Raw genomic sequence first — 15,307 nt, 5'->3', positions numbered from 1 at the left:
TTAGGTTTTCAATTTGTTCATGATATTCTAAGCAACCGAAAAATCCCTCTCTTTGTTTTTTAGGAGTAGAAGGGACAGATCTAAAATCATTAATCATACTCCTGCCTTGTGTGTATGACACTTTCCATCCAGAAAAAAATAAGAAATGGTGCAATATTGTCATAAGATTTGTGTTTAATAAATTGTTTGCTGCATAAAAATCAATAACAACGTCTACATTGTTTCATCTGAGCATCTCTAATATGTACCTGTGGTAGGCAATACAGGTTGAATATCCACTATTAAATCCTTGAGACCAGAATAGTTTTGGATTTCAGGTATTTTTGGATTTTGGAATATTTGCATTATATTTTCTGGTTGAGCAGCCCAAATCTAAACAATAAAAACTTGAAATGCTTCAATGAGCAATTTTTTAGCATCATGTTGGCACTCAAACATTTTGGATTTTCAGAGTTGGGATGCTCAGCTTGCAGCATGTCTCAAGGTTAAAATTTTTACAAACCCTTTGTGACTGTGCCATGGATGATTATAATGTAAATATTCTTATATTCATCATTCATCAAAAATACTGGTGAGCCAAAGATCCGTATTACTATTAACAGAGAGGATCTTGACTTTTCAGAAAATTATATCATAATGTCTTCATGATAACTATTGATTGCAGAATAAGGGCAAAAAAAATATCTCCTTTGAAAATAAGAAGAGATTTGTTTCTATTTAAATAACAGGGTGGAGGATGGCAGGAGAAGAAAAGCAGTGAAGAGAGTAGCTGACAAAAGTCAGACAGCTACTCCACTCTGTTGGTCTCAGGGCTTGCTTCATTTTCTCCTAACCCAACCAAGCCCTTCCTGAAACATTAGAGTCATAGAGTAAAAGGAATGAGGTATCTGGCTTTTATCTCAATGCTGAATTTGGGAAAACCGTCATCAAAGAATCCTAACTGCTAGTTTAATTAAAACATTATGATAACACAAAGTGGCAAAATGAGGTAATACAATTATTCTTCAAAAAGATATGTTGTTATAACATGGATTGAACAAAATATACCTGTTAGTGTATTTCCTCCTTTATATGGGAGGTTTCGGACAGCTTCAATCACCTCATCTTTTGTGCTAAATGCATTCAAGTGCCATTCTATTCTGGGGTCGCCACTATACTGTGCAAGACCTGGAAAAAAAGATTAGGAAACTCACCAGGAATAATGGGTTACTCAAAAATGTAGTGAGCTACTCAAGAAACGAGAACAACGGAAGGCCTCATCTTTGCAATATATATATATGTATTTTTGGCCCAGCTATAAATTTTCAGAAAGACTTGCTGAGTAAGATGAAATAAAGGAATCAAGTTAAACATATACGGGGTTCCAGGGAGTGGATATATTTTCTAGCCATTTATAAATGAGTACCCAATTAGGTACTTGGCATTAAAAAAAAAAATCTGATCATGTTTGTAGACAAAAGGCCTAGATTTATTTGTTGTTGATTTATTCTCAAATGAGTGATTTTTCTTAATGGCTATTTAAAAGTTAAACTAGGAGACTTTGTTTAACAAAGATTTATTATTTTTATTATTTGTAATATTGTTCAAAGATTTACAACTTTTTTGCTTGTTATCTGGGCTAGAATTAATTTGGCAAAGATTATCTTGTACTATAAAATGACTGCCAATTTTCTAGTTCAACATTTTCCTAGATTTAGTTATTTGTTTTAAATAAAAAGAAAACTGCTATGCAATACATTCTTAAACCAGCTGTAACTTTTACAGTTTTATTTTTATTATTAACAGAGAAGATCTTGACTTTTCAAAAAATTAAAATATGTTCAATAATTAATTGAATGACACTGTCATTGCAAAAATTAGAAGGAATAAATATTTATTGATTGAAACATGTGCTTTGGAGATGATGAGTATCCTGCAATCCTGAAAGTCACTTTGTAAGGAATTTTTGAAATTTCTTAAAACACTTCCCAGCGGTTTTGCACTGACAGCTGACTGCTACTGCTAATAATAGAAATTATACCAATTCGTGTCTTCTCTGAGCCCACATCGAATGCTGTAACCAGGTTTTCCAAGAAAAGCCGAACCAGTCTGAAGTTGAATCTTCCAATACTCCATGAACCATCGACCAGGATTACAATGTCAGCAATCGCTGGAGTTTGACAGACAAATTTCACTTCTGCAAAGCACAAACCAGAAAAGCGCATGTGTTACTGTCACAGTAACTTCAAAAAGAGTCCATCTTAACGTCTTTTAGACAACTTAGTGCTAAGAATACAAAAACATTCCCATAGGAGCAGCCATCTTTTTACAACTCTTCTCTTAAATGTATTTTACTAGAAAAAAAATTGTGGTAACGGTTGGCAGTAGAGCCAGTGCTCTGGAAATAGGAAAATACTGGGCAGGTTCACACCATCCTGGCAACTCAGGCTTCTGTGTGTTTTAGAAAGTAGTGTCTGTGCAAAAGCATCCAGCTCTGGGCTTTCGCCTGTTGATTCTTTCCAGGAAAGGTCTTAGCAACACCAGTGTGTGCCAGTCAGCCGAGATGGGAAGACAGCCAGGAGGCAAAAAGACGGCTCTCCTATCCTGATAAATTTATGCTAGAGGAAGTCATAGGAAAAGAGAAATATGGGCTTTCTGAATTCAAGGAAATGTTACAGCTGCATATTTAATCCAAGAAAGATACAGAGACTTTTTCTAAAGAAGGAAGGGCTTTTGGAACAAGATAATTGGAAAAAGGCCAAAGAGTTTCCCCAAAGTCAAACGTTTTTTGCATATTATGTATATGTGACAGTAAATTTTCTTCCTAAAGATCATGTAAATAATTGATTTTTTTAATGGTTCAATTAGGATTCAGGACAAAGATTCAGAAGAGGATGCCCACTGGCCATGGTACCTATGTTTTACCATCAGAGAAGGCCCTACTCACAGCAATGCTGTGGAAATGCAGAGGGCATAGGGCTAAGCCTCTACAAAAACGGAAGAGGCTGCCTGATCTAGGATAGATCTGTGCTTCTTTAGGGGAAATTCACCATTTCTATTCACACAGAGCCAAGACACAGGAATATTCTCCAAGTGTTTCACAAATCCTTAACAATATTGAGATGGTTTGGTTGTGTCCCCACCCAAATCTCATCTTGAATTGCAGCTCCCATAATTCCCACGTGTCATTGGAGGGACCCAGTAGGAGGTAATTAAATAATGGGGGCAGGTTTTCCCATGCTGCTTTCAGAATAGTGAATGAGTCTCACAAGAGCTGATGGTTTTATAAAAGGGAGATTCCCTCTGCACACGTGCTCTTGCCTGCCGCCATGTAAGATGTGCCTTTGATTCTCCTTTGTCTTTTGCCGTGATTGTGGGGCCTCCCCAGCCATGTGGAACTGTGAGTCCACTAAACCTCTTTCCTTTTTAAATTACCCAGTCTTCAGTATGTCTTTATTAGCAGCGTGAGAACAGACTAATACTTTTAGTACCTACTGCAACATTGCTTCATACTCTAGTCTGTGCTTCGAAAGAACTGCTTAACTTTGCTGAATTTTCATATTAGGACTAGAGATCATTAAGTGTGTGTGGTGGGCAGAGGGGTTTTGGGGGTGGGTTTCTTGTATCCTTTTTAACTTCTTGCTGGCTTAGAAAAATCTTTGTTTTTTTTTTTAACATATATAATGAAAACCAAAATACAGAAGTGTTCATAAACAAGTTGAATATGCCTTTACCTAAAAAAAAAAAAAAAAAAAAACAGTTGAACCACTATGGTTGGCATAGGCAGTTTAATATACGTGTCTCTGCACCTACCAGGCCACATTTTGCTTAAAGGATCTTGATTTTTTTCCAGATATAAATATTTATGGGATACCTAGATGCTTTTACCAGATGGGGAAAAAATGAATTTGCCAGTGAAATACTCCAATATTCATTATGGAAGCTAAACAGTACAACTCAATCCAAAGTTTATATATTCACTTTCTGGCACCAGATTCCCTTTCTTAATCACCAAATGCAGAGCCATCAGCTGGTAACTTTGTATTTGGGAGTTAGCCCTACTGTACCACACTAAGAAAAAGGCTAAAATGGAATACCACAAAAAGTCACGGGATAAAAATTAATTTGTTTTTGGACATAACCAGGGAAAACTGAAGTCTGGTTAAGCTTCAAGAACACATTTTTCTCTGTTTTCATGGGGGAAACTTACTCTCAAATGGAGAGTAGTTTTCTTTATTTTCCAAAACTACTGGGGATATTATTTCACTTATAAATTAATTGGGAACCACATGGATAGGAGCTTAGAAAGGGAACCCTTTCTGCTTATTTAAAAGATAGCTAATGAAATTGGTATTTTCTGGTTTAAAAAATAATTTCCAATAGACATGTTCTGTTTATTTAGCTCATTCAAGTCAGAAATGACTTGGAAACACAAATTCTGTATAGCTCCTAAGCAAGATATAGAACTAATTGACTATAAGTCAAAAGATTGATAACTTTAATAAGACTAAAAATTTTTAAGTTGGTCATCAAAAGACATCTTAAAGAAAATAAAAGCATAAGTGTGGGCTATGGTCAAGGTCTTAGATTTTGGGGGTAAGATGAGCTTGGGTGCTTATGACACCATTAAAAATTACTAATTAAGTAACTAATTAAAAGAAGAGGGAAATAATCCTATCTAGCATGCAGAAAGCATTATCTAGAAAAATAATTTGAATGTTTATGTCACATAATTTAAGCACCAAAACCCTTAAAAGCAAACTACAACTCGGCATATTTCATTTGAAATTAAGACTCAAAGGAAGATACTTTTTTCAACAATTTCAAAAGTCAAAATCTATCATTGGTTTTGTGCTACAAAGTATGATTTTTGTTGAAGATTAGTACGTACTCACGTGAGAACTGTAAAAACAATATTTTTTCTTGTGTCCTAAATCCTGGTTATCAGCTCTAAGACTTATATAAACACAGTGAACCCTAATGGCTATTTCCATCAAAATGTACACATGTGCAATGTTTGTCCCATCAACAGGTTTTCCTGTGCCAGGGGCAAATAGCTGTTCGTATACTTGGTACAAAGAGGTAATTTAAAAGCCGCTGTGTTCAAGTTCCATAATCATATATCTTAACCATAATTCCAGCTGTTATGGTGAATCTTTTTAAAGAAATGCATTCAAATCATTGTCTTACTATAAGCAGGAGCCCAGATTCAAAACCGAAGACATTACTCTCCACTGGCAAACACGTTACCCATTTCACCATTCTTAGAGAGACACCAATCAGGAAGAAAATATTAAGTACCATAAGATGTGTTAAAAATCAAGTGGTAGAAAAGAAAACCAGACACACCTGGGAGCCCAGGTAAATGTGTAAAACCCAGCAGCTAAATGTAGTTTAAATCTATAATATAAAGAAATGAGTGCATAAGCTTTTATTGCTAAGACAATACTCCAAAATAATTTGTAAAATAAAATCAATCCTTTTTGTCTGCAAGCCTGTATTTAAAATTAAAGCAAAGGGACAGAGGAAATGACCTCTTGAACCATATTTTAATTCAGCTCTTAACTTTACATGGGTCTTATCTAAAATGCAACTCTGAAAATATAGGTGGTGTTTTAAAAAATGCCTAAACAGCTGAACTTAAAGAAAAGCACTCAATATATGGCCTAGATTACAAAGATAGTAACAGTTTGATGTCACAGATAGAATCAAAGGAACAATTGCACAAGTTCAGGAGAAATGATCCCCTTTCTCTTCCATATTTTCTGGAGTTTTGTGATGAGAAGAGTTGGAAGAACTAGTGATTTCTTAACATTCCGTATTTGGAAATGATGTACATTATTATATTAAATGTTAAGTCTGGGTGTGGTGGCTCATGCCTGTAATCCCAATACTTTGGGAGGCCAAGATGGGTGGATCACCTGAGGTCAGGAGTTCAAGACCAGCCTGGTTAACACGGTGAAACCCCGTCTCTACAAAAATACGAAAATTAGCCGGGCATGATGGTGGGTGCCTATAATCCCAGCTACTCGGGAGGCTGAGGCAGGAGAATCGCTTGAATCTGGGAGGTGGAGGTTGCAGTGAGCTGAGATTGCGTCATTGCACTCCAGCCTGGGTGCAGAACGAGACTCCATCTCAAAAAAAAAAAAGGTTAAGTCTTCCACACTTATCTATTGATTTAGTCCTCACAACAACTCTATGGAAGAGGTACCATTATTATCATTCCCATTTGCAGTCAAAAAGTATGGCATACAAGGACTGTGTGATTTGCCCAGGGTGCCACACAGCTAAGAAGTGGCAGATCTGGGATTTGAAACCCAAGTAATGTGTCTCCACAACCTATGTTTTTAACCACAGGGCTATATACTGACTTCAGGAAGGCACTCTATGTTACGTAAATTTAGAAAGCAAGGGGGAAAAACTTGTAACATAAAGCAGTGTCTCTGCTGGGCTTGCCCCTGCTATGTCCACAGCTAATCTGTGCTGTTTGCTAACATTTCCAATTATTTTTCTAGAACGTTTTTCCCTCCCAAATAAAGGCACTTTCATACTGAAGTTGTCCATGTGAAAAGCATCCTTCTTCCAACAATTTTACACCAATTTTATTGTGTTACTGACATCATGAGAAACTCCAAACCCATGTTTATTCATCTGATGTTATGCAACTAATTTCCTGGATGAAATTTACTTATTTATTGAAAATCTATTTAGTGTTTATTATGTACCAAGCACTATTCTGAGCAACCAGAAACACAACAAAGCCCCCAACTTCTTGCAGTTTAAATTATTTTATTTATTTATTTATTTGTTTTTGACTCTTAACACCACTCCGTGATTCAATTCTTAGTGAAAGGAAATAGACTATAATAAAGCAACATAGGTTCAGATGCAAAAAAGCGCTTTATAAAAGTAAACAAAATCATACAAAGAGTAACTCTATGTGGGGGCAAGGGGTAATGTTACTGTAATGGCAATAGTATGAAATTACCAGATTAAAAATCTTCCTTTTAAACCATGTTATTGTTTTTGTTCTAATGGCATTCAAATTAAAGACCCAATTATGGTTTATATAATGAAATGTTTACAATGCATTTTTAGATAAAGGTATTAATCAACATAGTCAGTGAAGATAAAAAAAAGAGGGAGCTGACAGAAGATAACTTTTTCTGCCAGGTAAACTCCTATTCATCCTTCAAAATCCAGGTCACACTTTACCAACTTCATGAATCTTTTCCCACTCTCCTCAGATGGGACTCATTACCTGCCCCTCTTTATTGACTCTGGATGTGTACACTGTTTGTTGTGCCCATCACACTGGAATATTATGATTGGCTTCCATTTCTATCTCCCTGACTAGACTGTGAACTCCTTGACTGGGGAGGGCTTTTGTAACTCGCCTTTTTAGCCACTTTATCTGGCTCAACTCTGGACATATAGTACATCGGTGTAGCTAAAGTACATTGAATTGTGTTGTTAAAAAATAATTCCTATGTTCACATAGTTCACACTTCCAGTAGGACACTAGAGAAATGAGCCATGATGGCTCAATTAAACGTATTCTCTCCTCCTGCCCGGCCACACTACCGCATTGGGAAAGTGGATTACAGTTATTTAGGAACCAGGGAGATCGTATCAAAGTGGCCTGCCTTCCTCGATGTTTTCCTAATGCTGGAGGCTAAGTTGAATGAAAGGAGAGTGTGTACTATTTTTATTCACCCTGTCTTAACCTCAGTGAGAAAACCTCACCATGATTTCACTACAACTGGTCTAGGATTCATTTAGGGGCTTTGAATTACTTCGTTCTATGCCACTCAAAATATCAGGCTCAGCCATTCATTACACAAGACATTTGAAGGAATACTGTGGCCACAGAACGATTTTTCACTTAAGTCCCCTGTGAGGTTACATTCAAGTTTCCAAACCAAGAGCAAAAGAAAATCCCTAAGAATTTGGTACAGTAGAACTCTTGGAAGATCACTGTTAACCGTGTAGAGATTGGCTCCAGCCACACTACTGAAGGTATTTTTATAAAAAGAGTTAACATCATTTTACATTGCCAAAAACTCAACGAGAAACCTTCATTCTGAAAGGGTTTTTCAATACACTGGCAAATTCTGACTTTTACAACATTCCCATGAGAAGCCATGTTGTCTCCATTTTTCAGAAAATTAAATTGAGGGCAGGGGGTGGTGGCTCACGCCTGTAATTTCAGTACTTTGGGAGGCCGAGGTGGGTGGATCACCTGAGGTCAGGAGTTTGAGACCAGCCAGGTCAACATGGTAAAACTCCATCTCTACTAAAAATACAAAAAATTATCTGGACATGGTGATGGGCACCAGTAACCCCAGCTACTCAGAAGGCTGAGGCAGGAGAATTGCTTGAACCCAGGAGGCAGAGGTTGCAGTGAGCCAAGATCACGCCATTGTACTGCAGCCTGGGCAACAAGACCGAAGCTCCATCTCAAAAGAAAAAAGACAAAAAAGAAAATGAAATTGAGGTTCAGAGAGAACAAGTGACTGACTTACTAGTTACTGGCAGAGCTAGGATTGGATAACAGGTACTTTTTTCTTCTTTTTCTCTTTTTAGAGACAGGGTCTCACTCTGTTACTTAGGCTAGAGTGCAGTGGCACAATGCTAGCTCACTACAATCTCGCATTGCTGGGCTCAAGTGATCCTGCCTCAGCCTCCCGAGTAGCTGGAACAATAGGCACATATCACATGCCCAGTTAATGTTTGCTGGTTTTTTAAATTTTTGTAGAGATGGGGTCTCACTATGTTGCCCTGGCTGGTCTCGAATTCCTGGGCTCAAGCGATCCTGCAACCTTGGCCTCCCAAAGCACTGGGATTACAGGTGTGAGCCACCACCACTGCACCCAGCCACGACAGGTCTTCTAAATGTTTGGTCCAATATGCATTTTCCAACATATCACACTATCACTACCATGGAAGTTGTCCTCACAGAATGCAACATAGATGGTTACTGCCATAGGAAATAACATCAGAAACCATCTATGTAGGGGATGTGCAGCAAGGGGCTCATTTCAGTGTGTCTGGAATTTAATCTGAGTGAGGTTAATACTCATTTAATCCAATCGTGGGTGGAAATGTACCTTTCAAAGCCTCCCCTGACAGTGACAGATGCCTGCCCTATCTAAAACAGTATTCCCATGACTCACTCCTTTTATCCCTGTTTTATTTTTCTTCCTAGAACTTCTGACTTCCTAGAAATATATTATACAGTGTGGTTAATTTCTTGTGCCAATTTGTCTAGGCCATGGGGTGCCCACACATTTGACCAAGTGGATGTGTCTATGAGAGTATTTCTGGCTGATTTTTGTAGACTGAATAAAGCAGATTCCTCTCCCTAATGTAGATGGGCCTCTAAGGGATTGCAGACTGAAGAGCACAAAAATGCTGAGTAAGAGAGAAGCCTGCCTGACTGTCTTGAGCTCATACATTGTCTTTTCATGCCTTGAGACTTGAACTAAAACATTGGCTCTTGGGTTTTGAGCCTGCCAGTGTTTGGATTAGAACTTATACTATCAGCTCTCCTGGTTCTCAGGCCATTGGATTTGAACTGAAACTACATGGTCATTCTCCTGGATCTCCAGTTTGATGACTGCAGATTTTGGGATTTCCCAGCCTCCATAATCACATGAACCAACTCTTTATATTAAATCAATATCTCAAGCCAGGCACAGTGGCTTATAATCCCAGCACTTTGGGAGGTGGAGGTGGGCAGGTTACTTGAGGCCAGGAGTTTGAGACCAGCCTGGCCAATATGGTGAAACTCCATCTCTACTAAAAATACAAAAATTAGCCAGGTGTGGTGATGCACACCTGTGATCCCAGCTACTCAGGAAGCTGAGGCACAAGGATCGCTTGAATCTGGAAGGCAGAGGTTGCAGTGAGCCAAGATCACACCACTGCACTCCAGCCTAGGCGACAGAGCGAGACTCTGTCTAAAATAAATAAATAAATAAATAAATAAATAAATAAATAAATAAATCTCTCCAAACACACACACACATCACAAACACATCTCACACATATACACACACTTTCCTTTGCTTCCTTTTTTATATTAATAATTATGAAAAGCCTACCATTTAGTGATAGCTTTCATCAGATGCTCTGCATACATCGTTTTCATCTAAGTCCAGTATTAATCCTGTAAGGTAGATGTTCTTTCCATTTCATAGAGAAAGAATGGTTAAGTAACTATATAGGTTAAATAACTTGCCCACCATCAATTTGAATCTGGGTTTGATTCAAATTCAAATCCAGAACTAACTCCAAAGGCTGAACCATTCAACTCCCATCACAGAAGAGAAGTATTTTGGAGAAAGGAAGGGAGGGAAGAAAGAAAGAAGGAAGGAAGAAAGGAAGGAAAATGTGGACAAGCCTTGCAATTAAAGATAGCATGAAATCAAAGCCATACGCATTTGTCCTATATTCGACCTGGGATGAATAACACCACGACAACTTACAGGAACGTGAAGCCCGGTTGCTGCGCCACAGTCGAAACAACATTCCAGCTGTCACTCAGAGCCCTATAGCTTAAGAGTAGCTAACAATCCTGTAAACACCACAGGCATCACATTTCTCCTCTGCTCTAAACTGGAAGGGGACTGGGAGAAGACATGACAGCTGTCTTCAAATATGTCAAGGGCTGTCACATAGAAGAGGGATCAGGAGGATTCTATATGCCCAGAAGGAGTGTGTAAAGTGACAGATTTCAACTCAATTAGACAGATGTCCAAAGATGACTGTCTTGGGAAATATTAAAATCTCTGTTAAAGACAGCAGATGCAGGACAACCATTGAAGAAATGGCTCAGGAGCCTCCACCATTCCCGTGACTGGTTGAACTGCAGGACTCTCAAAGTGACCTAAATTTTAAGATTATTTCTTCCTTCCTCACCTACCAGATTAAGCCTAAACTGTTCACTGTACTTTCCAAAGCTCTCCACTTGACCCGTCCATGTATATTTCTCAATTCCTCCCAATACAATTAGTCTTCTTTCTCCCAACAATATTCCCATCTCAGAAACTTTTGACTCAATTTTTATTCCCCCATCTCCTGTAATGTACCCTCTCCAAACTCTTCCTACCCTACCACAATACAAGATACCTAAAACGGATTTTAATTCCTTTGAAAATATGTGATCCTTCTTATATATTTTTATATAAAGTTTGCTTTAGGCCAGGCGTGGTGTCTCATGCCTGTAATCCCAGCATTTTTGGAGGCTGAGTCAGGAGGATCGCCTGAGCTCAGGAGTTTGAGACCACCCTGGGCAATATGGTGAAACCCTGTCTCTACTAAAATACAAAAAATTAGCCAGGCGTGGTGTCACACACCTGTAGTCCTAGCTACTCCGGAGGCTGAGGCATGAGAGTCACTTGAGCTCCAGAGGCGGAGGTTGCAGTGAGCTGAGATCGCACCATTGCACTTTAGCTTGGGCTACAGAATGAGACTCCACGAAGAAGAAGGAGAAGGAGAAGGAGAAGGAGAAGGAGAAGGAGAAGGAGAAGGAGAAGGAGAAGGAGAAGCAGAAGGAGAAGGAGAAAAAAAAATTAAGTTTGCTTTAAAGTTTTATTGGTACAGTTGCCTAGTTGTTTCCTGATTTCTTGAAGTGAATATTGACCCAAGGAAAAAAAAAAGAAGAATAAGAAAAATAAAAAAAAAAAAATTAATTTGCTTTAAAGTTTTATTGGTACAGTTGCCTAGTTATTTCCTGATTTCCTGAAGTGAATATTGACCCAAGAAGAAGAAAAATTTTTAAAAATTAAGTTTGCTTTAAAGTTTTATTGGTACAGTTGCCTAGTTATTTCCTGATTTCCTGAAGTGAATATTGATCCAACAGAGGCTATTTTATCTGATCACTTCTATTTTAAAATGAAATTTGCTCAACTTCAGGAGCCAGTGCATTATATTCCCATTTATTTTTAGGTCTGTATATAATACTACATGATCTGGCTGTATGTTTACTTTGGTCTTTTAAGGTGATTTTCACAAAACTCAACTCAATTATCCCGCTTACTCCAATCCATTAATAATGAACTGATCCTGACATTTTGCAATTTCTGAAGTCATAACATCTGCTTAATTTGACAACAGTCATCCCTGCAGGTATAGAGACAAGATACTCAATAGAAAATTCTTAGACAAGGAGGAAGTTACAAGTCAGAGAAGCCCAAGCATTCCTATGGGAGACTCACTGTGCCAAAATCAATAGCAGTCCTCATAGCTATAAGGTATCCAATTGTTTTAAAAATGATATGTTACAAGTTCTTTTAAGAATTAAGACATTTGAAAACTTATTTCAGACAGAGTTAAGAATTCTAACCACTGGAGAACAAGTTGAGAATAATAAATTTTGCTGGAGGCCAGAGGAAAAGTGTCAAAATTCTTCAAAACTATCTCATCAAGGGCAGTCAGGGAGGAACTAGAGGAAAACTGCAGGTCTAATGCTAGGAGAATTTCATCCAATTGTTGTCAGGAGTGCATAAGCATAAAATTTTTTTGGTGGGGGGCGCGGGGGAGAGTGTCACTCTGTCTCCTAGGCTGGAGTGCAGTGGTGCGATCTCGGCTCACTGCAACCTCCACCTCCTGGATTCAAGCAATTCTCCTGCCTTAGCCTCCCGAGTAGCTAGGACTACAGGTGCATGCCACCGCGCCTGGCTAATTTTTGTATTTTTTTTTTTTTTTGGTCATGTTTCAAAAAGAAAATGTTATGGAATGCTCAGAGAGCAGAAGTGAGGGGAGAAAGGGGCTAAAATTGCAGGAGAACCTTTCTGTAATACATGTGTGGCATTAGATCAGTGTTTCACAACCATTTTTAGTTATAACTCCCATAAGGAGCCTTCAGATATTTTTCCTCATCACCTCCTCATGAAATTTTAAAACCACAGGTATACCATATAGCTGTTTATGTATATATTGTATATTTATACTTAACACATTAAAGAATTAATATTTTCCCCTTTCACTCCCAAAATAAATGTTTGCCCATTCAAGGATATCACTCCCATTGAGACTGCATGTGTTACATCATTGTTTGTAAAAGAAAATTGTTTTTTCCTGAAACCCAGAGCAACTTAAGGCACTATTTTAAAGGTGATCTTAATGGTCAAATTATACTCCATATGGTTGAAACTTTACTTTTTAAAAATTCTTCAATTTTTTCATGATGTGGCAGAAACAAGTTCATCTTAATAATAGTGCACATTTCGGAGATAATCTAAAGAGAACTGTAAAACATTTTAAAGCTCCCCATAGTTGATTTAAATGTGTTTGCCCAATTCCATTCTCAATCCAGATATCTCAGTTAGTGCTAATACCATCCTTGCAGTTCCTGGTGTGGCCAGGCAGATTCTTTCATTTCCTTGTTCACCACAACTGGATCAGAGACGGGCACATGAATCAAGCTGGACCAATCAAAACTGTTCTTGAGATGCTTTCTGAAACTAACATTAAAAGGCTTCATGGCCCACCATGCAGTGGTTCATGCCTGTAATCAAAGCACTTTGGGAGGCTGAGTCAGGTGGATCACTTCAGGTCAGGAATTAGAGATCAGCCTGGCCACATGGGGCAAACCTGTCTCTACTGAAAATAAAAAAATTAGCTGGACATGGTGGAGTCCATCTGTAGTCCCAGCTACTCAGGAGACTGCAGGAGGAGAATCTGTTGAACTCGGGAGGTGGAGGCTGCAGTGAGCAGAGATCGTGCCACTGCACACCAGCCTGGGAAACAGAGTGAGACTCTGCCTCAAAAAAAAAAAAAAAAAAAAGGCTTCCTACCACATGAGATTGGGGTTGCTCACTATTATGTAATTCGGGAACCTGGAACTCTGTGGGGGTCTTCATTGCCACTGTAGGAACGCTACCTAGAAATAAAGCCATCTCAGAGGAAGGCAGAGCCAGGAGATGGAGAAGCAAGAGAGAGTAACTGATACTGGATTGAGACCCTAGGTCCAGCCATGCTTCAGTTACATGAGCCAGTACAATTCTTTTTGTACTTAAACTAGTTAGAGTGCGTTTCTACTGAAGCGAAGGATTCCTGACCAATATGCTGCCTAGAGTTTTTCAGTAAAGGTAGGTCATAAACTAAGGAGAAATGAAGTATAAAAAAAGAAGAGAAATGAATTGTACATAGACTCTGAGAAATAAAACAGTATTTCAATTAGCTCTACTGAGGACCGATAAATAAATGGTGGGAATTCCGAATCTTATAACGTAAATTGGGTTCTTACATTTAAGTGAAAACATTTAAAATATGTTACAGACTAGTAGTATTCCCAGTGGAGAGGAATCATATCTTATCTGCACTGTCATGGTTTCAACTAAGTCAATTAATACCACTTTTTAAAAACAGAGGTTTTGCCTAGGTTTTCTTCTAGGGTTTTTATGGTTTTAGGTGTTATGTTTAAGTCTCTAATCCATCTTGGTTAATTTTTGTATAAGATGTAAGGAAGGGGGCCAGTTTCAGTTTTCTGCATATGGTTAGCCAGTTTTCTCAACACCATTTATTAAATAGGGAATCCTTTCCCCATCACTTGTTTTTGTCAGGTTTGTCAAAGTTTAGATGGTTGTAGATGTGAGGCATTATTTATGAGGTCTCGGTTCTGTTCCATTGATCTATATATCTGTTTTCGTACCAGTACCAAGCTGTTTTGGTTACTGTAGACTTGTAGTATAATCTGAAGTCAGGTAGTGTGATGCCTTCAGCTTTGATCATTTTGCTTAGAATGGTCTTGGCTATACAGGCTCTTTTTTGGTTCCATGTGAAATTTAAAGTAGTTTTTTCTAATTCTGTGAAGAAAGTCAGTGGTAGCTTGATGGGGATAGCACTGAATCTATAAATTACTTTGGGCAGTATCGCCATTTTCATGATATTGATTCTTCCTATACATGAGCATAGAATGTTTTTCCATTTGCTTGTGTCCTCTCTTATTTCCTTGAGCAGTGGTTTGTAGTTCTCCTTGAAGAGGTCCTTCACATCCCTTGTAAGTTGGATTCCTAAGTATTTTATTCTCTTTGTAGCAATTGTGAATGAGAGTTCACTCATGATTTGGCTCTCTGTCCATTATCGGTGTCTAGGAATGCTTGTGATTTTTGCACATTGATTTTGTATCCTGAGACTTTGTTGAATTGGTTATCAGCTTAAGGAGATTTGGGACTGAGACGATGGGGTTTTCTAAATATACAATCATGTCATCTGCAAACAGAGACAATATGACTTCCTCCCTTCCTATTTGAATACCCTTTATTTCTTTCTCTTGCATGATTGCTCTGGCCAGAAATTCCAATACCATTTAGGACATAGG

The 15,307-nt window shown here is 38.2% G+C and overlaps 1 protein-coding gene across 3 annotated transcripts in view; it reads right to left on the bottom strand.

Annotated features, from left to right (window-relative positions):
- The window catches only part of COL14A1 (collagen type XIV alpha 1 chain), a 251,894-nt gene that overhangs the window by 180,782 nt on the left and 55,805 nt on the right, over positions 1-15,307 (bottom strand). For all 3 annotated transcript variants that reach the window (XM_008001445.3, XM_008001446.3, XM_008001447.3), the window contains exons 6-7: positions 2,021-2,176; positions 1,048-1,167 (exon numbers count right to left, since the gene is read on the bottom strand). In XM_008001445.3, coding sequence (XP_007999636.3) covers positions 1,048-1,167; positions 2,021-2,176 — 276 coding nt within the window. The remainder of the gene's footprint in view (positions 1-1,047; positions 1,168-2,020; positions 2,177-15,307) is intronic.

This window comes from Chlorocebus sabaeus, chromosome 8 (assembly GCF_047675955.1).
Source record: "Chlorocebus sabaeus isolate Y175 chromosome 8, mChlSab1.0.hap1, whole genome shotgun sequence".
Lineage (NCBI taxonomy): Eukaryota > Metazoa > Chordata > Mammalia > Primates > Cercopithecidae > Chlorocebus > Chlorocebus sabaeus.
Note: the sequence above shows the minus strand (reverse complement) of the source record. Positions and strands in the feature narration are given on the sequence as shown.